Source organism: Oncorhynchus tshawytscha, linkage group LG05, assembly GCF_018296145.1.
Source record: "Oncorhynchus tshawytscha isolate Ot180627B linkage group LG05, Otsh_v2.0, whole genome shotgun sequence".
Taxonomy (NCBI): Eukaryota; Metazoa; Chordata; class Actinopteri; order Salmoniformes; family Salmonidae; genus Oncorhynchus; species Oncorhynchus tshawytscha.
In genome coordinates, this window is record NC_056433.1 from 63,069,003 (window position 1) to 63,096,325 (window position 27,323).

A 27,323-nucleotide genomic window follows, 5' to 3' on the forward strand; every position below is an offset into this window, starting at 1 on the left:
GGTTTATTCAAGGACCGAAGTTGGGAAACGGCTCTTGTCTACAGGCAGTATCAGGACTCTCCTTTCTAGTATCAGGTCTCTCCTTTCCAATCTAGTCTAACCACAGTCAACAGTAACACTATCCACTGAATAAATTCATCACACATACTCACGTTTTTATGAGTTCATGAAACCTTTGAAAGTTTGCCCTATTCTAAAGAATTAATTGTCACTAACCTATATGATGTATAATAAAAACAACTTTTATAACAAAGCTGCATTTTAAAAAAACTGACAGTACTACAAAAATGTTAATTACAGGTTGAATATTTCCTACTTAATTCAACATGTTTGCAATCGATCATGCTTCAGAGCCCTTGGTTACTAGACACACATGTTTAGACATTTTTTTCATTTTTGTACAATGAATAAATTAACAACAATGTCCTTTCCTAGTGCTGGAATCTGAGCAAAGAACATTATTAGTTCTAGATGAGAAACCCTCCTTGTCCTTGCTAAAATAGGAGCAACATTTCTCTCTGAAGTGTTTTCAGGATGCCAATCATGCTACCAGTCTGGTATTTGAGGATGACAACATTGGTTAACCCTCCTCAGTGGATTAGGGTGTGTGTGTGGCTTGCCCCACCAGTCCTCTCCCCCTGGTCTTTCCCCATCAGTGTAGATAGAAAGTGTGTCAGGTCCTCTTGTATCTCGGCCTCATCCCAGGGTCCCTGTATGTTATCCTTGTCACTCTGCAGTTTGATAAACTGGACCCAGCAGAGCATGCTGAAGGTATGAAGGAGAGGAGTCCAGGCCCCACGAGGTGGGGAAGGGAGAGGCCAGGCAGATTGAGGTGAACAGGGCAGCATTGAGAGAGGGGGAGTGGTCTGGGTATAGGGGAAGGCCACCAGCATCAAGGCTGTCATGGCGTAACCGTGTCTGTATTGACGGACTCTTAACGACCTGAGGACAGGAGAGAACCCGAAGGTGAAGATGGAGGCACTCTTCACGTCAGACCAACGTGTACACTGGTGGCTGTCTGAATTCTCCCGTGGAGCCAGTGCTTGGTAGAGTCAGTAGCCAAGCAGGGCACAGAGCAGGCCGCTCCACAGCAGGGTGGAGAGCAAAAAGATAGGGTTTAGACTTGAGACATGTCCTAATGTGGTAGAGGAGTCTAAAAGTAAATCACAACAGATTTCCTATTCTAGTGCACAACGTTTGACTACAACCCTAGATATGTGACTTACACTATATTGTTCTGGTCACGTTAGTGCGCTATGTGGAGAATAGGTTGTCATTAGAGCTGTAAGGTGTGTACAGTACCTGCTCCATGTACAACCAGCAAGTGAGGAACAGAGCCACAAAGGAGATGTTGTGCCACCAGTCCTGCCTCCTGCACCACAGCCCAGCAGCGATATAGGTGGAGACCCTCGTTCCTCCTGAGCTCCTCCATGAAGCGGCGGTCCACGTAGTTATCAGGGAAAGACTGGCGATCACATAGCACCTTCCTCCAGGACACTGTCTGGGGCCACCCCCGACCCACTGTCTGCCCCATACTGGACAAACACATAACCTTGTGTTATGTGTCTGTCGTTCTGCCCCTGAACAAGGCAGTTAACCTCGGCCGTCATTGAAAATAAGAATTTATTCTTCACTGACTTGCCTAGTTAAATAAAAAAGGTACAAAAAAAATTCAAATAATAAATATCAAAAATAACCATAGGCAAAAGATGAATCCCATAGATCACAACTAGTATATTCCCTATACTGCCCCAACCAGCACCACATCCTTCTCACACACATCATACAGAGACATGGGTAGTCAAATTGGTACTATAGTTTCAGAGCACAACATTATCGCATTAAAATGTATGACAAGCACTGCCAGGTTTGCCTTGAAAGCTGATTATGGTTGTTAGCTCTATTATTCCTCAGTAATCATTCAACAACAGAACTATCCTGAAAAGATCCCAGAGACCATGTTACATTTCTGTTATAACTACACATTATTTCAGTAAAAAGGGATTTCCAGATTCGACCTGCGAAGGACTGGTGCCTCGAACAAAACTGGGAACTTAGATATTTCTGACTTCAGTGCATTCAAGACAACAGGGAAATCTTTCTAGAGCAGTGTTTCCCAAACTCAGTCCTGGGCCCCGGGGCCCCCTGGGTGAATGTTTTTGTCCTAGCACTACACATTCAAATAATCAAAGCTTGATGAGTTATTTGAATCAGTGCTAGGGCAAAAACCAAAATGTGCTCCGTGGGAGGGGGGCAGGACTGAGTTTGGGAAAACCTGATCTACAGCGCCCCCCCCAGCAGAAACTTCTCCAATAGAAATCCATCCCACTTGTAGGCGATAATAACATCCATATTGTTAACCTTATCAATCACCATTATTCGCCACGCCCTTTTGGGGCTTGTCTAATGTCTTACCTCGGGGGCTGTGTTTCAAGCGGGGCTCCTCGGAACCTTTTTTCAAACTTCATTTTATTTACATACTGTACGGTCTTTGACCATGAGCTGGATTGTCACTCGTTGAGCTGTAACAAGAACGCTGTCGCTCCTAAAATCTCATCCTTCCACTACCCAGAAGTGAGGTCCTGAAAATGTTAAATATTAAACAAGCTTTAAGGGGTTTCATATTTTGTAGATTCAGTCCAGTTAAAACTCCCAAAAAATCATTAACTGGTTTCATAACTATTGAGGTCTGTGTACAGGTGTCTATGGTGAACATGTGTGGTCCCTCCTCCACCATTCCGGGGAAGATCTACCAGCAGACTGCCCTGTCTATCAACAGGTAATAACACACACGTCCTAGAGATGCCTGTATCTGTCCATAGTCAATACCCAATCCAGAGGAGTTACCCCTGGCCCTACACTCCCCACCTGATGGGCCTGGCTCCTGTACGAATAACCCAGACCTCTCCTCTGCAGCACCCGGACAAGCAGAGGGACAGAACCAACCACACCGACCACGGTAAGCATAGGATGAGGGGATTAGGGATAGTTAAATTCATTTGGATTACAGAGTTAGGGACTACAGACAGGCTTTAATGTTAAATCCTATGAGCAGGGGTTAAATTAGGAATTGAAAAGCCTTTTGGGTGGGGGGTGGGGTACAGTTAGGATTATGGTTGAGGTTATCCTAAAACTAGCTTCATGTCCACATTCCAGTTCAACCCAAACACTAAATACATCTCCAATCCTAGTCCTATGTTCAACCCAAAATACATCTAATCCTAGTCCTATGTTCAACCCAAACCCTAAATACATCTCTAATCCTAGCCTAATGTTCAACCCAAACCCATCTCTAATCCTAGTCCTATATTTAACCCAAACCCTAAATACATCTCTAATCCTAGCCTAATGTTCAATCCAAAACCTAAATACATCTCTAATCCTAGTCCTATATTTAACCCAAACCCTAAATACATCTCTAATCCTAGCCTCATGTTCAATCCAAACCCTAACCTTGGTTTGTCATACTTTTCTCTTTGGACCTATAAACTGCAGGAGCTTGGCCCCGGCTCAATGTGACAATGTCTGTTGACTATCTCTGACCCTAGCTGCAGGCAGGGACCCCTCATAGCTCAGCCAGAGAGAGGCAGGACCGGAGCAGGGTGTGGCTGTGTAGACAGAGACTGAGGGAGCGGTAGGGACACACACTATACTGACACACAGAGTTAAGGAAGATGTGGTTTTAGCATGTCTTTTCCCCGCTCTCCCTCTTGCACTCTGCTCACATCCCCAATCTCAGGTTGCGTCCTCTGTGTATAGCGGAGGTCTCCAGTCCGACGGTGGAACAGTGTCGAGGGATACAACTGCTCTGTAAGCCCCTCAGAACAAAAAAAAATACACCAGTCAGCTCATGAAGGTTAGTATTGGCCCAAAACCAAAGAATACCAGGGTCAGAAAAGTAGGATTGTTTAATTTACATACCAAATAGCCTTTTCTATTTGTAAAAGCAAGAGTTGGTTAACATCTGAACAGGTCATGTGTTTTGCAGTGTGTGCTGTTCTACCATAAGATGGTGATGCGGAGCTTTTCAACACAGCAGGAATCTGTAGAGAATAAATAAACCTCCACTGATCCTAGATCTGTGCAACCTTTACCTGGAGCAATGTCACAAACGAATACAGACTCCAACCAGTCAAGTGAAAGACAAAATGTTTTATTTAGAAATTCACAGTTTCTAATGGTACTACATCTTTGTAGTTACTGTCACTCCTGTTCCACAATACTGTGCAGCTCTTTCCCAGAATACTCAGAAAGAGAGAAGCAAAGCAGTTGACAGACAGCGTTTAGTGTAGAAAAACAAAAGGCCTGAAGGTAGTAATAATAACAAAGTGCACACTGAGACCTGGGGGTCATGAGTACCAATCTCTAGTCAGTGTGTTAAATTAGGGCTTCGCTGAGTCTCTCACAAACACGCATCAAGAGAACAAAGAAACACTCTTGCATGCATACACATAATATCATACACATAATATCATACACATAATATCATACACATTCAAAAAGGGTAGAAAAACAAAGTCGGTCATGATTCACTGGGTGTGGAACACTTGTAATCAGATAAAACAGTGCGTTCCAAACCCTTTCCCAACATTCCCTTTATTAAGTTCACAAGTTCCTTCAGACTCCTCTGAAAACCACTACCTTATTGGAGGTGGGGTAAATGCACAGTAATAACACATGAATGAATGACAAGCTAGTAAGGATAGCAGGTGGCCAGTTAAAGGTGCTGTTCTTGGTAATGGGAACAGAAGTGGTTCAATTAAAACAGATGCACTAAAAGAGAGCTCTTCACACTTTCTGAACCCTGAACTGTGTAGGGGTCAGAGGTCAGTGTGTGGAGTAGGGGACCTGGGTGGTTGGTCTGTAGAGGGAGTGTGGTGTGTGTAGTTTGTAGAATACAGTGGGCCCAGTCTCTTTCTCAGTCAGTCAACAACCAACCCAACATAGCTCAGAGGCCATCTAACCACTGGCATACTAACCACTGGCACAGATATATAGTACACTGAGATGATTTTTCACATCTGCAACTTATTCAAATTGACTTTTGCCATTCCAATCACATCCTTGCACAGACATCTAGAGACAGACAAACAAATCGACTTCAAACATTTGTTTTAACTTCATCTTCCCATAACAGTAACTTGTGAGGTGAAGCTGGTTCGTATACGACCCCAGCAGTTATTGGGACTGTTACAGCCCTCTGTTCCCTGGTAGGGTTCTAATTAACACGATGGTGTGTGTGCAGGTGACAGTGGAGGCAACTCTGCAAACACCAAATGATCAAACCACTTTTACAGAGACAAAAGGTGGATGATACCTTGTTGTCCGTATAGCTTTGAAAACCCCAAACAAATATTGGTCACAAGAGGTGAACTAGTGTCGGGCAGCCAGTGACAATCATACAGTATGCGACAGTAAAATGCATATACCTTTGTTTTAATTGCAATCATTATTATTCTATGTAACATGTACCATGCGTTTCCCCTGGGCTACATGATAGGGTTGTTTTGAGGCCAGAACATAAATAACTAGATAAATAAAAGTGGCCTCACAGCATCCCCTACAGGACCTCAGGGGATCTGCTCGCAAGACTGACACTACCCTGTGTCACTGATCGAAAGGTCAGTGTTGCATTACACTGTTGATATGAATGGTTAATATTAGGAATTGGGGGAAGGAAAGCAGATCCTAGAGGCAACTTCTACCAACAGTGGGTGTTTGTGTGCTCGAACACACCGACATCTTCAGACTAAACTGTTCCTAACAACAACTATAATAACACACAACATTCAGCTCTCAGCATGGCTCATATACAGCTCAATATAAAAACCTAACTGACTGGGTTCTGTTGACCTGTCACAATGTGCAAAAACAACCAGTCTATACAGTACAAGATCCCTTTCCTCTTGGCTGGCTCTCTGTGTGAACGAACGAACGCACACAGGAAGTCTGACTGGAGAATAGCTAGGTTAACGAGTTCAAGAGGTATAGAGCCTGTTCCTTTGTATCAGAGCTAGATAAACATGGGCTAGAGACAGGAAGGCTTGCATGCTCACGCACACATTGGGTGTGTATCTTCATTCAGCTCTGCTAGCTGCGTGGCGTTAGGTTAGACTGCCTGAGAAAGGGAGACAGAGGGCCTGTTGTGTGTGAAGGGTTAACACCCTGGTCCCATACGAACAACTGCAGTAGTGTTAGCTAGCACTGAACAATGCACAGAAAATAAACAGAATGTGGAAATGGAGGACAGGAGGAAAGAGGGAGAAGAAGCTAATCCTGCTGCACAGTTCTCTCACTGCGACACATTTCATCCTTACAGCTTCATACTGTACTTTCACAAGGTACTGGGTAAGAGCTCCACTCAGCCCTCTCCTCTGGGCACAGGGCTGGAGTACAAGCCCCTGATGCCCAGGTCTGATGTGCTTGTCCAGTAGAAACAGCTGAATGAATGTCTGTTTTCTAGTAACACTCTCCACCATTATTCTCGCTCCGAACATAAAAAGAACAATCCTTTCAGTGTTTTTTATATCAGTGAAAGCTTTAGAGTGGACAGAAAGGCACATGACCGTGGAGAGGTCTCTGAATGGCTGTTGCTAGGTGACTAATACCATGGTGTTCGAGTTCCACTGTGGGCAGGGTGCTCATGGGAGATGTGGTTCAGAGATGTGGCCATTTTGGGGCAAGACCACACCCTTTCACACATCCCTAACCAAGTCTGCTACCAGGGTGTGTGTATATGAGTCAATCTGAAGTGTGCATGTGTGTGTGATCAGACGTGTCCTGTGACTGCCGTGGCTCTTAAGGTCCCCACACTGATCTCCTTGTTTCCCTTGATCAGCTGCTGCAGGCTGTGCAGAGCGTTCACAGCAGCGCCTCCTGTCTGTCTGGAGGAGAACTGCAGATCTCCCTGACGAGACCGCCGACGCTTCACTGACCTCTTAGAGGGAAGAGAGAGGGGGAGGGAGGAGGGGAGAGAGAGGGGGAGGGAGGGGAGGGAGGAGGGGAGAGGGAGGGAGGGAAGGTTGGATGGGAGGAGCACGGCAGCGTGGCCATTACACAGGCCTGGGGGGGAGGAGAGGGGATGGCCTCGGCTGATGTAGGACTCTTCAGAGTGGCTGGAGGAGCTACAGCTGCTACTCTCTGATGGGAAGGGGAGCTCCTTACAGGACATGTCTTCTAGAGGAGGAGGGGGATTCAGGGAGTGGGGGAGACCATTGCATTTGAGTCCCCCGTTAGCCATCGGAGAAGAGGGGGCTGATAATGCTGCCTTCAGTTTACATCGTTTCTTCTGGAGAGAGAGAGAGAGAGGATGGAGAGATTGATAGAGTACAGGGCTAACTTTAGAGATGTATAAATATGTTAAGTCATGTTAACCACATCTATACCAGACAAACTGCACGGTTACAACCAAACTAGACAGATACCAAGCTCTCAAAGATAGAGAACAGGAGACATTTTGATTCAGTACGAGGTTGCAGACAGGACTGGGAAGGGCAGGGACTGTGGGTAGAATGGCATTATAATAATAATGTTTTGTCGTCACACACACTGGATAGGTCCAGTAATGTTTGTGTTTCACAGGGTCAGCCATAATAGCATGCCTGAAGAAAATGATAGTTAAGTGCCAAACCTTAGCATCTCTACATGAGTGGAGCAAAGCCATGTTATGGGTTGCAGCTTATTGCCATCTATTGGTGGGTTACAACTTCCAAACCACTGCCCAAGCCTGCCCTGTGCCTGCTCATACATCGTCCCCCTAACAGTGGGCTTCTAGTCTGTGTCAACAGAGGAGTGGTTAACCTAACAAGTTCGTAAATCGCCCATAACCAGAGATCCAGGATCAGTTTAACTCTCCCCAGACCCTACAGTATTCTTAACCATTAGGATGTGAGGATGCTAAACTGACCTTAGTCTGGGGGCAAGTTCACCCCACTCCACTGAAACCATAAGCAAACAAAGATGGCCGCTGGGGCCACCATACAACAGCAGGCGGACAGGAGACACTGTACCTTTTTCTCTGGTGAGAACCTTAAAGGTTCAACAATGTAAAGGTCGTCAGGGCCTACTGAACAGGGAGAGAACAGGGCCATGTTAATGATGAGATGGCAGGCACACAGGAACACACGTTACAAGCATGACGCCACCTTGCAAGTAGTACTACTGATTTACTATTAAAATAGTATTACACACCCTGACATACTACAGCCCAGAATAAAGGTTATAGCTCCTCTGAAGAGGCTATAGCTAGTAGGTACACTGGGTGACGTAGGGTTCTCTAGTTGTTACTACTTGCAGTGGTGTAACAGGAGCCAGCCAAAAGCATTGTGTTCTATTTATAGTCTCCTTCAGTTCAGCCTCTATATGGACACGCACTCTGGCCCAAGGACACGCACTCTGGCCCAAGGACACGCACTCTGGCCCAAGGACACGCACTCTGGCCCAAGGACACGTGATAAATAGAGTGGGAAAGAGGAGAATTATGTTACACGGCTGTCTGAATTAAGGTCTTTATATGTGGCTCCAGTACCCTTACAGCAGACATACTGTTCAGCAGCATGGACACAGATGGGAGAGCATCTAGTCATGCGGTCGATAATGAAGCTGGCCTCTATACAGGGAGGACATGTCAGGCTTTCTGAGTCTTTTAGTCCTGCTTCAGCTCCTATGGGTGTGATAGGGCAGCAACAGGATGGACAGAACAGCGATGTAGAAGACAGGAAGGGTAGAGGAAAAGGGGGAGGGTGTGTAAGTGAGAGGCCACATGAGCAGGCCTCTTGTCGTCCTTAGAAAGCTGTAGAGTGACTTGGTGTGTGTACACACTCACCTTCTGAAGTAGGAAAGGTGAAGGACTTGGAGCGTAGGAGAGGACACGATACCCTCCGCTTCAGACTCAAATCATCATAGGAGGAGAAACACCTGGCACATACAGGATAGTGCAGTAACGTTAGTAAGGGTTAAACTGAACAACATGGAAGAGATCCAATGTTCAATATGAAACATTAACTGGAATAAGAGGAACATTATATCAGACCTACAAAAGAAACAACAATACTCTTCTAAATAATGTGGGGAGATCAGACAACGGTGTGTGTTGCTGTGTTTACCTCTTGGGGCTGGGGTAGTGGTTGCCTGTGGTGTGTGTGACGGTGTGTGTGTTGCTGTGTTTACCTCTTGGGGCTGGGGTAGTGGTTGCCTGCGGTGTGTGTGACGGTGTGTGTGTTGCTGTGTTTACCTCTTGGGGCTGGGGTAGTGGTTGCCTGCGGTGTGTGTGACGGTGTGTGTGTTGCTGTGTTTACCTCTTGGGGCTGGGGTAGTGGTTGCCTGCGGTGTGTGTGACGGTGTGTGTGTTGCTGTGTTTACCTCTTGGGGCTGGGGTAGTGGTTGCCTGCAGTGTGTGTGTGTTGCTGTGTTTACCTCTTGGGGCTGGGGTAGTGGTTGCCTGCAGTGTGTGTGTTGCTGTGTTTACCTCTTGGGGCTGGGGTAGTGGTTGCCTGCAGTGTGTGTGTTGCTGTGTTTACCTCTTGGGGCTGGGGTAGTGGTTGCCTGCAGTGTGTGTGTTGCTGTGTTTACCTCTTGGGGCTGGGGTAGTGGTTGCCTGCAGTGTGTGTGTTGCTGTGTTTACCTCTTGGGGCTGGGGTAGTGGTTGCCTGCAGTGTGTGTGTTGCTGTGTTTACCTCTTGGGGCTGGGGTAGTGGTTGCCTGCAGTGTGTGTGTTGCTGTGTTTACCTCTTGGGGCTGGGGTAGTGGTTGCCTGCAGTGTGTGTGTTGCTGTGTTTACCTCTTGGGGCTGGGGTAGTGGTTGCCTGCAGTGTGTGTGTTGCTGTGTTTACCTCTTGGGGCTGGGGTAGTGGTTGCCTGCAGTGTGTGTGTTGCTGTGTTTACCTCTTGGGGCTGGGGTAGTGGTTGCCTGCGGTGTGTGTGACGGTGTGTGTGTTGCTGTGTTTACCTCTTGGGGCTGGGGTAGTGGTTGCCTGCAGTGTGTGTGACGGTGTGTGTGTTGCTGTGTTTACCTCTTGGGGCTGGGGTAGTGGTTGCCTGCAGTGTGTGTGACGGTGTGTGTGTTGGCACTCCAGCAGCACTGCAGGCAGAGCACCAGGCCCAGACAGAGACACAGGACTAGAGACACCACCAGGTAACTCTGTCGGTCAGACACCTAGAAAACACAAACACAGAAACAACATTTAGACATCAGAAGAAACAAACTCCTAACATCCAATCATGACATTTTGCGAGTTCTAATTTAAATAGACCAACATTGAATCTGATATTCAATACGTGTAGTTAGTAAGGGCAGAAGGCATCATGGTCTTCAGCTGTGTGTACCTCTCTCTGTAGCTGTGAGACAGTCATGGTGAGGTTGATCATCAGCTTGGTGACATTCTCCAGCTGGCCCTGTAACATCTGGATAGACTCTGTCTGCCGCTGGTCCTGAGGGATCACACAACCAAAATACAACATTAATACAACCAAGTTGAACCAACCCATCCCAGAACCATCAGACACAACCTACACCAAACAATGACTCAACCATCACTGAACTACACAATAACAATCATGTAACACAATTGCAACAACCATCCCAGAATAAGCATCCGGCCAACCCAAACCCAATCAAGAAGCAACTGTCTAACAGACCTGTTCTTCAGCGATGCGGGAGGTGTTCTCCAGTTTGACTATGGTCTTGTTGAATGCTCTCTGCATCTCCTCCATCTGCTTACGATACCTAGAACACACAACAAGCCAATCAGAGCCTGAACAGGACAAGTGATAGAGGAAACTACTAGGTTAAAGACAGACAGACACACACAGCTTACCTCTGGCTGAGTTCCTCCAGGTATCTGCTGCTGAGGGACATGTTCATCTCCAGGGCTTTGATCCTGTTGTTCAACCTCATGAACACACTCTCCTTCTGACTGGAGCCATACACGTTCACTCCTCCGTTCACCCCTCCATTCCCTCCAATGTACTCCCCTGTGCTCTGCAGCTCAGCGTAGAAGTCTGTAGCCGTCCGGTGTAAATGTCCGTTAGCGGTCACCGGGACGCTAAGCAGTAGGTCTTCCACGGATTCTTCCCCATGCAGGTGTTCTGCTGGCTGGGCAGAGGCATCTCCCTGCTCCCCCTGACCCTGGATGTCTCCACTCTCTGCCCCAGCCCTGGGTGTGTGTGGCTCTGTGTTTGTGTCAGGCTGAGGGGGGACAGGGAGGTCAGTGGGAGGGGGAGGTCTGCAGGTCTAGATGCTGTGGGAAGGGGCTGGACTGGTTGCTCCTTCAAGGGGGGGGGATGTCCAGGGAGGCTGTCTCAGAGGTTGGTAGGTGTAGGAGAGCGGTGGAGCTGGGAGTAGGGGTGGGGGTGCTGGCCTGTTGAGTCTCTGGGACGGGGGCTCCCTGCAGGGCTGGAGGGGGACAGGGTCTTCTTGGCTGGGGTGCTGGGGAGCTTCATCCTGGGTAGGGGTGGGTTTGCAGAGGGAGGTTTGAGAGAAGCTGTGGGGGGCAGGGTAAAGGTCCGGCTAGGCTCCAGCAAAATGATAGGGTCCACGGGGGTGTGTCGCTGTGAAGGGTATGATTTTGAGAGTCTAAAGGGGGTAGCCCCTCATTTTGGGCTTGGGGGGCAGTCTCAGGCTCAGGAATCGTCTCTGTGTGTGTTGGGGCTTCCTGTGTGTGTGGGGGGGTAGGGACAGGGACCTGTATAGGGGTGTGTGTGTCTTGCTGCCTCTCTCTGGTGAGGTGAGCGTCACACCAGCGCTGTAGCAACTCTGGCAGTGTGGCCACACAAGAAAGAGAAGAGACAGAAGAGAGTGGACAGTACAGCTGGCTCTCCCTCTCCCACTGTTCCTCATCATCATCCCCCTCTTCCTCCATCAGAGTCACAGTGGACTGTGGGGGCTCCTCCTCCATCAGAGTCACGATCTGTCCATTCTCCGGGGAGGGGGGAAGCAGGGGGGAGTCAGGGTCCTCCTGGGGACCAGGGTCGTCTGGCTCCACTGTCTCCACACTGAGAGAAGGGGGGAAGTTAGACTCTTACTGCAAGGTGAATGAGGGCGAGAGTGAGTGAGAGCGAGTGACTCACGCTGGAGGAGGAGTGGTGGGGGTTGGAGTTGGGGTGAGCTGCACATCTTTGTTTCCCTCAGTCTCGTTCTGGGCTTCTGATGATGCGTTGGCTGGAAGACATGCACAGATACACAGCAGGCTTTAGATAAAGTCATCAACTACCACAGAATCATATCTATGTCAACTACTACATTTAACCCTTCACAGGATAACAAACTATCACTGGACATGGCAGAGATCTCCAACCCCAGTCCAGCTGGGGCCAGTCTGCTCCACTCTACTGTATGTTGCCACTGCCAGCGGGTTAAAATTGGGAACAGAAACAGCTTTGTTTTGGCCAACATCTATGCTTGGTGTAACAACCACAAGAGTGGTCTGAACTAAAGCAGAAACAAGTCAGGCTGGTCCAGTTAGAACTGGTCTCAAACCTCAGCAACCTTATGGGTTGAAAAAAGATAAAAACACCATCAGCTGCCTCTCTGCAGCCCAGTGAAGGGTGTGTGTCTATAACGATGAAGGGGTAAATTCAAGTTTAAAACAGTGTTTAGATTCCAGTATATTCTGAGGGCAAGATGGTGTCCTGAGGTAATTGGTTCTGCGTCATGGACCCCCTGGTCCTAATAGACAGAGCTCGCCTCCTGCTGCTGTGTTATATAACACAGAACTATTGTTCCTCTGATAACCTCCTGCCAACTCAACATCTGAAGCTCCAGGCAGACACACATACACATGGACACACACCGCAAACCGGAGCTACAGTTGAAGTCGGAAGTTTACATACACCTTAGCCAAATACATTTAACCTCAGTTTTTCACAATCCCTGACATTTAATCATAGTAAAAATTCCCTGTCTTAGGTCAGTTAGGATCACCACTTTATTTTAAGAATGTGAAATGTCAGAATAATAGTTGAGAGTGATTTATTTCAGCTTTTATTTCTTTCATCACATTCCCAGTGGGTCAGAAGTTTACATACACTCAATTAGTATTTGGTAGCATTGCCTTTAAATTGTTTAACTGGGTCAAACGTTTCAGGTAGCCTTCCACAAGCTTTCCACAGTAAGTTGGGTGGATTTTGGCCCGTTCCTTTTATTTTTTTACATTTTATTTCACCTTTATTTAACCAGGTAGGCTAGTTGAGAACAAGTTCTCATTTGCAACTGCGACCTGGCCAAGATAAAGCATAGCAGTGTGAACAGACAACACAGAGTTACACATGGAGTACACAATTAACAAGTCAATAACACAGTAGAAAAAAAAGAGTCTATATACATTGTGTGCAAAAGGCATGAGGAGGTAGGCGGATAATTACAATTTTGCAGATTAACACTGGAGTGATAAATGATCAGATGGTCATGTACAGGTAGAGATATTGATGTGCAAAAGAGCAGAAAAGTAAATAAATAAAAACAGTATGGGGATGAGGTAGGTAAAAATGGGTGGGCTATTTACCGATAGACTATGTACAGCTGCAGCGATCGGTTAACTGCTCAGATAGCAGATGTTTAAAGTTGGTGAGGGAGATAAGTCTCCAACTTCAGCAATTTGTTCCAGTCACAGGCAGCAGAGAACTGGAACGAAAGGCGGCCAAATGAGGTGTTGGCTTTAGGGATGATCACACCTCCTGACAGAGAAGGTGTAATTGAGTCAGGTTTGTAGGCCTCCTTGCTCGCACACGATTTTTCAGTTCTGCCCACACATTTTCTATGGGATTGAGGTGAGGGCTTTGTGATGGCCACTCCAATACCTTGACTTTGTTGTCCTTAAGCCATTTTGCCACAACTTTGGAAGTATGCCTGGGGTCGTTGTCCATTTGGAAGACCCATTTGCGGCCAAGCTTTAACTTCCTGACTGATGTCTTGAGATGTTGCTTCAATATATCCACATAATTTTACTTCCTCATGATGCCTTCTATTTTGTGAAGTGCACCAGTCCCTCCTGCAGTAAAGCATCCACACAACATGACGCTGCCACCGCCGTGCTTCACGTTTGGGATGGTGTTCTTCGGTTTGCAAGCCTCCCCCTTTTTTCCGCCAAACATAATAATGGTCATTATGGCAAAAGAGATCTATTTTTGTTTCATCAGACCAGAGGACATTTCTCCAAAAAGTACGATATTTGTCCCCATGTGCAGTTGCAAACCATAGTCTGGCTTTTTTAAATGGCGATTTTGGAGCAGTGGCTTCTTCCTTCTTTCAGGTTATGTCGATATAGGACTCGTTTTACTGTGGATATAAATACTTTTGTACCGGTTTCCACCGGCATCGTCACAAGGTCCTTTTCTGAGATTGATTTGTACTTTTCACACCAAAGTACGTTCATCTCTCCTTCCTGAGTGGTCCCATGTTGTTTATACTTGCATACTATTGTTTGTACAGATGAACGTGGTACCTTCAGACGTTTGGTAATTGCTCCCAAGCATGAACCAGACTTGTGGAGGTCTATAATTTGTTTTCTGAGGTCTTGGCTGATTTCTTTTGATTTTCCCATGTCAAGCAAAGAGGCACTGAGTTTGAAGGTTGGCCTTGAAATACATCCACAGGTACACCTCCAATTGACTCAAATGATGTCAATTAGCCTATCAGAAGCTTCTAAAGCCATGCCATCATTTTATGGAATTTTCCAAGCTGTTTAAAAGGCACAGTCAACTTAGTGTATGTAAACTTTTGACCCACTGGAATTGTGATACAGTGAATTATAAGTGATATAATCTGTCTGTAAACAATTGTTGGAAAAATTACTTGTGTTATGCACAAAGTAGATGTCCTAATCGACTTGCCAAAACTATAGTTTGTTAACAAGACATTTGTGGTTGTTTGTGGAGTTTTAATGACTCCAACCTAAGTGTATGTACATTTCCAACTTAACTGTATATACCCCTTGTATATGGTCCAGTTATTGTTATTGTGTTACTCTTCTTTACTTTATTTAGCAAATTGTTCTTACTTTAAAAAAAACTCTGCATTGTTGGTTAAGGACTCGTAAGTAAGCATATCACAGTAAGGTCTACAACTGTTCTGTTCGGCTCATGTGACAAATATAATCTGCCAGTTTCGGAACAGCTTAATCTAAGCAAGATGGAGGGGCTCAGACTGTCCAGCGGTACAGTGAAGGAGGAAGAGAGGGAATAGACTGATAAAATAGGAAAAGGGGAGTTGGGCAAGAGAAAGGAGGATGAGACTAGCGTGATTGTCTGGGAAGGAAGCAGAACCATAACGGACAGTCAGAATGAATAAACGCATTAGATTGGAGCTGACTTGGCATGTACTGTGTGTGGGGCCTCTCAACACAAGCAACCCATATGCAAGTACACATCTGAAGTTCTATCACAATTTGTTGGCTTTGGACCAGCATTGCCAACTCACATTTGACTGAACATACAAAGACCTGCTGAGCTCCGAGTAGAATATGAAACTCATTTATTGTTGTGTGGATGAATAAGTTGGTTCTGCTTGATAGTTTCCATTGACCGTGTGTGGTTACTAAACAAGCAGGGTTGAATAACAGTGCTTGTTCGGAAAAGAGAGGGCGAAGGACAAATCTGTACTAGATGGTTGAACTTCTCTTCTGTGAAGTAAATAGAAGGGGCAATAGCCTGGGTCTGAGACTCATAAAACCCTGCTGCTATATTTAAGACCTTTATTATGTATAGAATACCTCTAATGACACAATCCCCTGGGCAGCACAGTGCTTTAGTTAGCACGAGACAAACATTCCACCACAAGCTTCATAAGCAAACCTCATGCCTCTCGCTCCAAGAAGTGGTGACCACAGCAAGTTATTTACAGTATCTAACACATAGCATTTCCTTTAAAGGAATGTATATGATGGGGGGAGTGAGAGGAGAAGAGTGGAGTATAGGAGAGGAAAGAGACGAGAGGAGGAGAGTAGAGAGAGAAGAAGAGGGGAAGAAAGAAGGGGAGGGGAGAGAAGGGAATGACGGCCTTTTGGTAGGCCGTCATTGTAAATAAGAGTTTGTTCTTAACTGACTTGCCTAGTTAAATTAAAATTAAAAAGGGGGAGAAGAACCCATACCTTCTATCTCTGCTCCTCCCTCAGGCTTGCCTCCCAGAACATTGGCTGCTATGTTGTTTACCATGTTGAGAATGGCATCTGTAGGGAGTACACACACACACACACACACACACACACACACACACACACACACACACACACACACACACACACACACACACACACACACACACACACACACACACACACGAGAGTGAGAGAGCATCATGAATAGTCCTTCACTGGTAGTATAGTAAAATAGGTGAAGGCCCCACAGGAATGTGTAAAACCACAGGCCTTTGGCATTCCCCTCAGCCTCACTCTCCATTCCCTTACCCAAACACTTCTCTCCAGCCCCTGCCAGTCTCTGCTTGGCTACAGAAGACCCTGCCAGTCTCTGCTTGGCTACAGAAGACCCTGCCAGTCTCTGCTTGGCTACAGAAGACCCTGCCAGTCTCTGCTTGGCTACAGAAGACCCTGCCAGTCTCTGCTTGGCTACAGAAGACCCTGCCAGTCTCTGCTTGGCTACAGAAGACCCTGCCAGTCTCTGCTTGGCTACAGAAGACCCTGCCAGTCTCTGGCTACAGAAGACCCTTGCCAGTCTCTGCTTGGCTACAGAAGACCCTGCCAGTCTCTGCTTGGCTACAGAAGACCCTGCCAGTCTCTGCTTGGCTACAGAAGAAGACCCTGCCAGTCTCTGCTTGGCTACAGAAGACCCTGCCAGTCTCTGCTTGGCTACAGAAGACCCTGCCAGTCTCTGCTTGGCTACAGAAGACCCTGCCAGTCTCTGCTTGGCTACAGAAGACCCTGCCAGTCTCTGCTTGGCTACAGAAGACCCTGCCAGTCTCTGCTTGGCTACAGAAGACCCTGCCAGTCTCTGCTTGGCTACAGAAGACCCTGCCAGTCTCTGCTTGGCTACAGAAGACCCTGCCAGTCTCTGCTTGGCTACAGAAGACCCTGCCAGTCTCTGCTTGGCTACAGAAGACCCTGCCAGTCTCTGCTTGGCTACAGAAGACCCTGCCAGTCTCTGCTTGGCTGTCTCTGCTTGGCTACAGAAGACCCTGCCAGTCTCTGCTTGGCTACAGAAGACCCTGCCAGTCTCTGCTTGGCTACAGAAGACCCTGCCAGTCTCTGCTTGGCTACAGAAGACCCTGCCAGTCTCTGCTTGGCTACAGAAGACCCTGCCAGTCTCTGCTTGGCTACAGAAGACCCTGCCAGTCTCTGCTTGGCTACAGAAGACCCTGCCAGTCTCTGCTTGGCTACAGAAGACCCTGCCAGTCTCTGCTTGGCTACAGAAGACCCTGCCAGTCTCTGCTTGGCTACAGAAGACCCTGCCAGTCTCTGCTTGGCTACAGAAGACCCTGCCAGTCTCTGTACAGAAGACCCTGCCAGTCTCTGCTTGGCTACAGAAGACCCTGCCAGTCTCTGCTTGGCTACAGAAGAGAGTCTCTGCTTGGCTACAGAAGACCCTGCCAGTCTCTGCTTGGCTACAGAAGACCCTGCCAGTCTCTGCTTTACAGAAGACCCTGCCAGTCTCTGCTTGGCTACAGAAGACCCTGCCAGTCTCTGCTTGGCTACAGAAGACCCTGCCAGTCTCTGCTTGGCTACAGAAGACCCTGCCAGTCTCTGCTTGGCTACAGAAGACCCTGCCAGTCTCTGCTTGGCTACAGAAGACCCTGTCTCTGCTTGGCTACAGAAGACCCTGCCAGTCTCTGCTTGGCTACAGAAGACCCTGCCAGTCTCTGCTTGGCTACAGAAGACCCTGCCAGTCTCTACAGAAGACCCTGCCAGTCTCTGCTTGGCTACAGAAGACCCTGCCAGTCTCTGCTTGGCTACAGAAGACCCTGCCAGTCTCTGCTTGGCTACAGAAGACCCTGCCAGTCTCTGCTTGGCTACAGAAGACCCTGCCAGTCTCTGCTTGGCTACAGAAGACCCTGCCAGAGAAGACCCTGCCAGTCTCTGCTTGGCTACAGAAGACCCTACAGAAGCCAGTCTCTGCTTGGCTACAGAAGACCCTGCCAGTCTCTGCTTGGCTACAGAAGACCCTGCCAGTCTCTGCTTGGCTACAGAAGACCCTGCCAGTCTCTGCTTGGCTACAGAAGACCCTGCCAGTCTCTGCTTGGCTACAGAAGACCCTGCCAGTCTCTGCTTGGCTACAGAAGACCCTGCCAGTCTCTGCTTGGCTACAGAAGACCCTGCCAGTCTCTGCTTTACAGAAGACCCTGCCAGTCTCTGCTTGGCTACAGAAGACCCTGCCAGTCTCTGCTTGGCTACAGAAGACCCTGCCAGTCTCTGCTTGGCTACAGAAGACCCTGCCAGTCTCTGCTTGGCTACAGAAGACCCTGCCAGTCTCTGCTTGGCTACAGAAGACCCTGCCAGTCTCTGCTTGGCTACAGACAGAAGACCCTGCCAGTCTCTGCTTGGCTACAGACGACCCTGCCAGTCTCTGCTTGGCTACAGACGACCCTGCCAGTCTCTGCTTGGCTACAGACGACCCTGCCAGTCTCTGCTTGGCTACAGAAGACCCTGCCAGTCTCTGCTTGGCTACAGAAGACCCTGCCAGACAGAAGACCCTGCCAGTCTCTGCTTGGCTACAGAAGACCCTGCCAGTCTCTGCTTGGCTACAGAAGACCCTGCCAGTCTCTGCTTGGCTACAGAAGACCCTGCCAGTCTCTGCTTGGCTACAGAAGACCCTGCCAGTCTCTGCTTGGCTGCCACAGAAGACCCTGCCAGTCTCTGCTTGGCTACAGAAGACCCTGCCAGTCTCTGCTTGGCTACAGAAGACCCTGCCAGTCTCTGCTTGGCTACAGAAGACCCTGCCAGTCTCTGCTTGGCTACAGAAGACCCTGCCAGTCTCTGCTTGGCTACAGAAGACCCTGCCAGTCTCTGCTTGGCTACAGAAGACCCTGCCAGTCTCTGCTTGGCTACAGAAGACCCTGCCAGTCTCTGCTTGGCTACAGAAGACCCTGCCAGTCTCTGCTTGTTTTCTCTCACCGAATTGGGGTGGGGGTCGTGTAGGAATGGGTCAGTCTGTTTTCTCAATGTTGAACGTGTGTGTGTGTGTGGGGGGTCTTAGCCAATCTGATTACAGCCTCATTGCAATACCAGTCCCTCCCCCATAGAGGCAGGGAGAAACAGGAGCTCCAGTGTGTGTAGCAGAGTTATATACGTCAGTCGCTAACCCGCTCTGTGTGTGTGTGAATGTGTGTGTGAGTGGGAATACAGCAACTGATAGAACATTCAGGACTTCATGTATTCAAGGAAAGCAGCTTCTAGTCTCTCCATTCTCCAAGAAACACAACCTGTTTTAGAGCCAATTCTGGAGATCAATTATATGATGTGATTAGATACAATAGAGAACTGACGCTCAGCCAGGATATCAAGTTACCCATGTTAATGCAATCATGTGCCATGTGAATCTACAGTTCCTTCAGAAATGATTCATATCCCTTGACTTATTCCACATTGTGTTACAGCCTGAATTCAAAATGGATTCTTTCTTACCCATCTACACACAATACCCCATAACGACAAAGTGAATAAATATTTTTGAAATTTGAGCAAATACAGAAATACCTAAATTACATAAGTATTCACACACCCGAGTCAATACTTCGTGGTGGCGATGACAGCTGTGAGTCTTTCTGGGTAAGTCTCGAAGAGCTTTCCACACCTGGACTGTGCAACATTTGCCCATTATTATTTTCAAAATTCTTCAAGCTCTGTCATATTGTTTGTTGAGCATTCCCAGTCAACCATTTTCAGGTTTTGCCATAGATTTTCAAGTAGATTTAAGTCAAAACTGTAACTCTGCTGCTCACGAACATTCTCTGTCTTCTTGGTAAGCGACTCCAGTGTAGATGTGGCCTTGTGTTTTAGGTTATTGCCCTGATGAAAGATGAAGTCATCTCCCAGTGTAGAAAGCAGACTGAACCAGGTTTTCCTCTAGGAATTTGCCTGTGCTTAGCTCCATTCTGTGTTTGAAATTCACTGCTCAACTGAAGGACCTTACATATTATTGTATGTGTGGGGTAGAGATGAGGTAGTCAATCAAACATCACATTAAACACTATTACTGCACACAGAGTCCATGCAATTTATTACATGACTTGTTAAACACATTTTTACTCCTGAACTTATTTAGGCTTGAAGGGGTTGAATACTTATTGACTCAAGACATTTATTTCAGTTTTGAATTAATCTCAAAAAACATAATTCCACTTTCACATTATGGGGTATTTGTGTATAGGCCAGTGATAAACTAATCTCAGCGTAATCCCTTTTAAATTCAGGCTGTAACAACAAAATGTGGAAAAGGTCAAGGGGTGTGAAAACCTTTAAGGCACTGTAGGCTCAAAACAATCTGACGTGATTGTGTGTCTGTGTGTACGTACGTACTTGTGGCAGAGCCCAGCAGATTTTTGGACCCCTTGTCCTCAGAGTGGAGGTACCCAGGAGGGTAGTCTGTAGATAAGGGGAAAAAAATCTAAAGATTATTTAAATCAAATAAAATGTTATTGGTCACATACACATGGTTGGCAGATGTTATTGCAAGTGTAGTGAAATGCTTGTGCTTCTAGTTCCGACAGTGCAGGAATATCTAACAATTTCCAATAACTACCTAATACACACAAATCTAAGTAAAGGAATGGAATAAGAATATATACACATATGCATGAGCAATGACAGAGCAGCATAGGCAAAATGCAATAGATGGTATAAAATGCAGTATATACACTACCTTTCGAAAGTTTGGGGTCACTTAGTAATGTCCCTGCTTTTGAAAAAAAAGCACATTTTTTGTCCATTAAAATAACATCAAATTGATCAGAAATACAGTCTCCACATCAACAGTGAAGAGGCGACTCCGGGATGCTGGCCTTCTAGGCAGAGTTCCTCTGTCCAGTGTCTGTGTTCTTTTGTCCATCGCAATCTTTTCTTTTTATTGGCCAGTCTGAGATATGGCTTTTTCTTTGCAACTCTGCCTAGAAGGCCAGCATCCATGATTCGCCTCTTCACTGTTGACATTGAGACTGGTGTTTTGCGGGTACTATTTAATGAAGCTGCCAGTTGAGGACTTGTGAGGCATCTGTTTCTCAAACTAGACACACTAATGTACTTGTCCTCTGGCTCAGTTGTGCACCGGGGCCTCCCAATCCTTTATATTCTGGTAGAGCCAGTTTGCGCTGTTCTGTGAAGGGAGTAGTACACAGCGTTGTACAAGATTTTCAGTTTCTTGGCAATTTCTCGCAACAAGACTGACGAGTTTCAGAAGAAAGTTATTTGTTTCTGGCCATTTTGAGCCTGTAATCAAACCCACAAATGTTGACGCTCCAGATACTCAACTAGTCTACAGGCCAATTTTATTGCTTCTTCAATCAGAACAACAGTTTTCAGCTATGCTAACAACTGCAAAAGGTTTTTCTAATGATCAATTAGCCTTTTAAAGGGATCAACTTGGATTAGCTAACACAACGTGCCATTGGAACACAGGAGTGATGGTTGCCGATAATGGGCCTCTGTACGCTTATGTAGATATTCCATTAAAAATCAGACGTTTCCAGCTACAATAGTCATTTACAACATTAACAAAGTCTACACTATTTCAATGGACAAAAAAAACGTGTGTTTCTTTCAAAAACAAGGACATTTCTAAGTGACCCCAAACTTGTGATCTGTAGTGTACATGGGTGATCCAATATATATAAACATGATTAAAGTGACTAGTGATCCATGTATTAAAGTAGCCAATGATTTCAAGTCTGTATGTAGGCAGCAGCCTCTCTGTGTAAGTGATTGCTGTCTAACAGTCGATGGCCTTGAGTTCGAAGCTGTTTTTCAGTCTCTCGGTCCCTGCTTTGATGCACCTAATCAGGTACTTTATTGAGAACACAATCTCTTTCATAACCGATTATCAAACACAGTGTACCATCTCACCATAATCCTCATCAAGGTACTCCAGCCTCTCTGAGGGGTACTGAGAATCTGCAATCTCTTCATATTCCTCCACCATACTGGTACCAAACACCCTGTAAACACACACACACACACTGTTATATAACACACACACAAACTAACATCTGGTTACATTTATCATATACAGCTGAAAGAGAGGAATTATGCTTAGGCTAACATGAAATTTGTCAGAAAACTGACAGGTGGGTTGACATGTTGCTGAGAGTACACTGTTCCCTATAGTATTCTCTAACTCAAACACCAGCCCTGAGGGGATGTGGGTTTGAGTGAGAGGTTCAACATCAGGGACATGTCTGTACTGTAACTGCACATTCATATATACATCAACCCTTTAACCTTATCGACTGAGAGAATGTACACCTTAACATGTAGTTTATCTACAGAGTAGCAGCAGTTAAGTGGATGTGAACTTAGTTCCAGTTAAAAGGGGACAGAAAGGGTGTTTTTCTTTTGATTTCAGATCTTCAACCAAAACCTAATATTAGATCAAGGGAACCTGAATGAACAAATAACAATAACTACATACTTATTTAATTCATTTCTTAAACAATGTTAAGCAACACCCAATGCCCTGGTGTGAAAAGGTAATTGCCCCCTTACACTAACTGGTTGTGCCACCTTTGGCTACATTGACTCCAATCAAACACTTCCTGTAGTTGTTGATCAATCTCTCACGTCGCTAGATGTTGATCAATCTCTCACATCGCTGTGGAGGAATTCTGGCCCACTCTTCCATTCAGAACTGCTGTAACAGCAACATGTGTTTTTTTTAACAATGAACTGCTTGTTTGAAGTCCTGCCACAACATGTCAAATCGGGACTAGGTCTGGACTTTGCCTACGCCATTCCCAATTAGACTTGATTGTGTGTTTTGGATTATTGTCTTGCTGCATGACATAGCTGCGTTTCAGCTTCAGCTCACAGACAGATGGCCTGACATTCTCCTGTAGAATTCTCTGATACAGAGCAGAATTCATGGTTCCTTCTATTAAGACAAGTCGTCTAGGTCCTGTTGCAACAAAGCGTTGTCAAACATCACACTACCAACACCATGCTTGACTCATCTGTCCATAGTACGTTATGGATCATCCAGAGTCTGGATGATCACCCAGGTGCTTTTTGGACTACATGGGTCCCATTATGCCTGGTGAAAATCAATCACTGCATTCCACAGTAAGAGCCTCATACCAACTATCAAACATGGTGGTGGTGGTAGTGTGATGCTTTGCTGCCTCAGGACCTGGACGACTTGCCTTAGCTTCTTTGGGATAGGGGGCAGCATTTTCACTTTTGGATGAATAGCGTGCCCAGAGTGAACTGCCTCCTACTCAGTCCCAGATGCTAATATATGCATATTATTATTAGTATTGGATAGAAAACACTCTGAAGTTTCTAAAACTGTTTGAATGATGTCTGGGAGTATAACAGAACTCATATGGCAGGCAAAAACCTGAGAAAAAAATCCAAACAGGAAGTGGGAAATCTGAAGTTTGTAGTTTTTGAACTCACCCCTATCGAATACACAGTTGGATATGGGTTATTTTGTACTTCCCAAGGCTTCCATTAGATGTCAACCGTCTTTAGAATGTTGTTTCAGGCTTCTCATGTGATGTGGGACCGGATGGGAGCTCTTTGAATCAGTGGTCTGCCTACAGCCTCGTTCTCAGTCACGCGCTTTCACTTGAGAGGTAGCTGTCGTTTCATTGCTTTTCAACAGACAATGGAATTCTCCGGTTGGAACATTATTGAACATTTATGATAAAATCATCCTAAAGATAGAAACCTGTCAAACTAAGTATAGAATCTTCGACATGTAATATAACTTTTTGAACGTTTCGTCCGAATGGACCAGATCACACTTTTGTATTTGTTTATCAAACGCCCTAACAAAAGAAGCTATTGGACATAAATGATGGACATTATCAAACAAAATAAGCATTTACTGTGGAACTGCGATTCCTGGGAGTGCATTCTGATGGAGATCAAAGGTAAGTGAATATTCCGCTAGCGGAACACCAGTCCGAGACCGGTTAATAGATGGAACCCTGAATTCTGCTCTGTATCAGAGAATTCTACAGGAGAATGCAGTTCATGCATGCAACAAGCAGTTCATGCGTGAAAACCCACAAATGTCACTGAGTTAAAGCAGTTCTGAATGCAAGATTGGGCCAGACTCCCTCCAAGCAATGGTAGAGACCGATCAACAACTACAGGAAGCATTTGGTTGCAGTCATTGTAGCTATGTGGCACAACCAGTTAGAGTTTAAGGAGGCAAATCATTTTCCCACAGGGGAATTGGGTGCTGGATAACCTAATTAAATAAATAATATAAGCATACTTTTTGGGGGGTTATTTGTAACCTCAGGTTCCCTTTATCTAATATTAGGTTTCAGTTGAAGATCTGATCAAAAATACAGAAAATAAGGGGGCAAATACTTTTTCATAGCACTGCATCTGTAAAAAGTGAAATGACAGTCTCTCTACCACTCCTTCCTTCCCTCCCTCTATACATCTCTAACCTGATGAGGCTGAGGGGACAGAAGTGTTCTGATCCAAAGTGGGAGATGAGCTCCACCTGGAGGGAAGGGGAGAGGAAGGGTTAAACCACTGGTAAAGCACTCACACCTAGTTAATTAAACCACCCAGCAACACTAACATTCTAGTCATCCAATAACGTCTATACTAAATTAAAGGTGATGTTGTAGAACTTGCCAAGCTGATGATATGTTTTTATTAATGTGTGTTTTGTTTTAGTTGGTTTTGGTCATGCATTACAGTATCTGTGCACTGCCACCAAAGCTCCCCATTATGGTACATTATAGAACGCATCATTGCATATTTACAGCCTCTAAAAGAGAAGAATGCTAACCTTTATGTACTTGATGAACATCTGATGCAAGAGGTCGAGACAGAGAGAGAGAGGGGAAAAGGAGAGAAATCAGGAAAAGGCTGATTCATGCCACAAGCAAGTCAAGCAACTGGTCCTTTTTTTGGCATTTTCGTAAAATGATTTCCTGACAACATAACAGTGTTGACTGAATGCTTGCTCTACAAGAGACTACAAGTATAAAGCAATTAAGGGTAAGGTATACGAAGCAAAATAAGGTACAAATAGCATTAAAAGGGAAATGTATTATACAGTGCATTCGGAAAGTTGTCAGACCCCTAGACTTTTCCCACATTTTGTTACATTACAGCCTTATTCTATAATGGATTAAATTGTTTTCCCCCCTCAATCTTCCCAGAATACCCCATAATGACAAAGAAAAACACGTTTATAGAAATTTGGGAATTTATTAAAATAAAAAACAGGAATTTAATTTTTTCACAAGTATTCAGACACTTTACTCAGTACTTTGTTGAAGCACCTTTGGCAGAAATTACAGCCTTGAGTCTTAGGTATGACGCTACAATCTTGGTATACCTGTATTTGGGAGATCCTCCCATTATTCTCTGCAGATCCTCTCAAGCTCTGTCAAGTTGGATAGGGAGCGTTGCTGCACAGCCATTTTCAGTTCTCTTCAGAGATGTTAGATTGGGTTCAAGTCTGGGCTTTGGCTGGGCCACTCAAGGACATTCAGAGACTTGTCTCGAAGCCTCTTCTGCATTGTCTTGGCTATGTGCTTAGGGTCATTGTCCTGTTGGAAGGTGAATCTTCACCCCAGTCTGAGGTCCTGAGCGCTCTGGAGCAGGTTTTCATGAAGGATCTCTCTGTACTTTGCACCCTTCATCTTTGCCTCGATCCTGACTAGCCTGCCAGTCCCAACCACTGAAAAACATCCCCACAGCATGATACTGCCACCACCAAACTTCATCATAGTGATGGTGCCAGGTTTCCTCCAGACGTGACACTTCGCATTCAGACCAAAGAGTTTAGTCTTCGTTTCATCAGACCAGAGAATCATGTTTCTGACCGTCTGTAGGTGCCTTTTGGCAAACTCCAAGTGGGCTGTTATGTGGTTTTTACTTTAGAGTGGTTCCGTCTGGCCACACCATAAAGGCCTGATTGGTGGAGTGCTGCAGTGATGGTTGTCCTTCTGGAAGGTTCTCCCATCTCCACAGAGAAACTCTAGAGCTCTGTCAGAGTGACCATCGGGTTCTTAGTCACCTCCCTGACCAAGGCCCTTCTCCCTCGATTGCACAGTTTGGCCGGACGGCCAGCTCTTGGAATAGTCTTGGTGGTTCCAAACATCATCCATTTAAGAATGATGGGGGCCACTTAGGGACCTTAGGGTCCTTCGACCTCATGGCTTGGTTTTTGCTCTGACATGTACCGTCAACTGTGGGATCTTATATAGACAGGTGTGTGCCTTTCTAAATCATGGCCAATCAATTGAATTTACCACAGGTGGACTCCAATGAAGTTGTAGAAACATCTCAAGGATGATCAATGGAAACAGGATTTCATCTGCGCTCAATTTTGAGTCTGAATAGTTATGTAAATAAGGTATGTTTTTTATTTGTAATAAATTTGCAAACATGTCTAAAAACCTGTTTTCGCTTTGTCATTATGGGGTATAATGTGTAGATTGCTGAGGATTTATTTGTATTTAATCCATTTTAGAATAAGGCTGTAACATAACAAAATGTAGAAAAAGTCAAGGGTTCCGAATAGTTTCAGAATGCACTGTAAGTATTCATAGCAGTTACTTTAGAGGAGTAGGGAAGAGGTAGCCACACACACACACAGACAACCTAGACAGGCACCCTAGACAGGCACCCTAGACAGGCACCCTAGACAGGCACCTAGACAGGCACCCTAGACAGGCACCCTAGACAGGCACCCTAGACAGGCACCCTAGACAGGCACCCTAGACAGGCACCCTAGACAGACACCCTAGACAGACACCCTAGACAGACACAGACAGACACCTAGACAGACAGACAGACACCCTAGACAGACACCCTAGACAGACACCCTAGACAGACACCCTAGACAGACACCCTAGACAGACACCCTAGACAGACACCCTAGACAGACACACAGACAACCTAGACAGACAACCTAGACAGACACACAGACAACCTAGACAGACACACATCAGAACAAGACATATCAGGTTGATATCAGCTTCAGTTCTTCTTGAAACTAAATCAACTTTGGACCTATTCACACAGTAGTTTGTAAAATTACAATTCATCATTTGGTAACAGTGGCATATTCATATTAACCCAACAACACAAAAAAATCTCCCAAGAATTAAATAAATAAATGTAATAACACTTAAAGCGTTAGATAAGAGAAGATGGCGAGGAGGAGCAGAGTTGAAAGACTACAATATAGTA

The 27,323-nt window shown here is 45.8% G+C and overlaps 1 protein-coding gene and 1 pseudogene across 1 annotated transcript in view; both read right to left on the reverse strand.

The window, feature by feature from the left end:
• Positions 1–590: 590 nt before the first annotated feature.
• Positions 591–1,534, reverse strand: LOC112251586 (annotated as a pseudogene).
• Positions 1,535–4,132: 2,598 nt separating this feature from the next.
• The window catches only part of LOC112251587 (SUN domain-containing ossification factor), an 83,622-nt gene continuing 60,431 nt past the window's right edge, over positions 4,133–27,323 (reverse strand). The window contains exons 11-24 of the mRNA XM_042322712.1: positions 24,907–24,927; positions 24,557–24,612; positions 21,999–22,090; positions 20,460–20,525; positions 16,083–16,160; positions 12,067–12,157; positions 11,440–11,991; positions 10,815–11,222; positions 10,636–10,723; positions 10,324–10,428; positions 10,011–10,153; positions 8,825–8,916; positions 8,010–8,065; positions 4,133–7,288 (exon numbers count right to left, since the gene is read on the reverse strand). Of these exons, the coding sequence (XP_042178646.1) occupies positions 6,770–7,288; positions 8,010–8,065; positions 8,825–8,916; positions 10,011–10,153; positions 10,324–10,428; positions 10,636–10,723; positions 10,815–11,222; positions 11,440–11,991; positions 12,067–12,157; positions 16,083–16,160; positions 20,460–20,525; positions 21,999–22,090; positions 24,557–24,612; positions 24,907–24,927 (2,367 nt within the window). The 3' untranslated portion in view covers positions 4,133–6,769. The remainder of the gene's footprint in view (positions 7,289–8,009; positions 8,066–8,824; positions 8,917–10,010; positions 10,154–10,323; positions 10,429–10,635; positions 10,724–10,814; positions 11,223–11,439; positions 11,992–12,066; positions 12,158–16,082; positions 16,161–20,459; positions 20,526–21,998; positions 22,091–24,556; positions 24,613–24,906; positions 24,928–27,323) is intronic.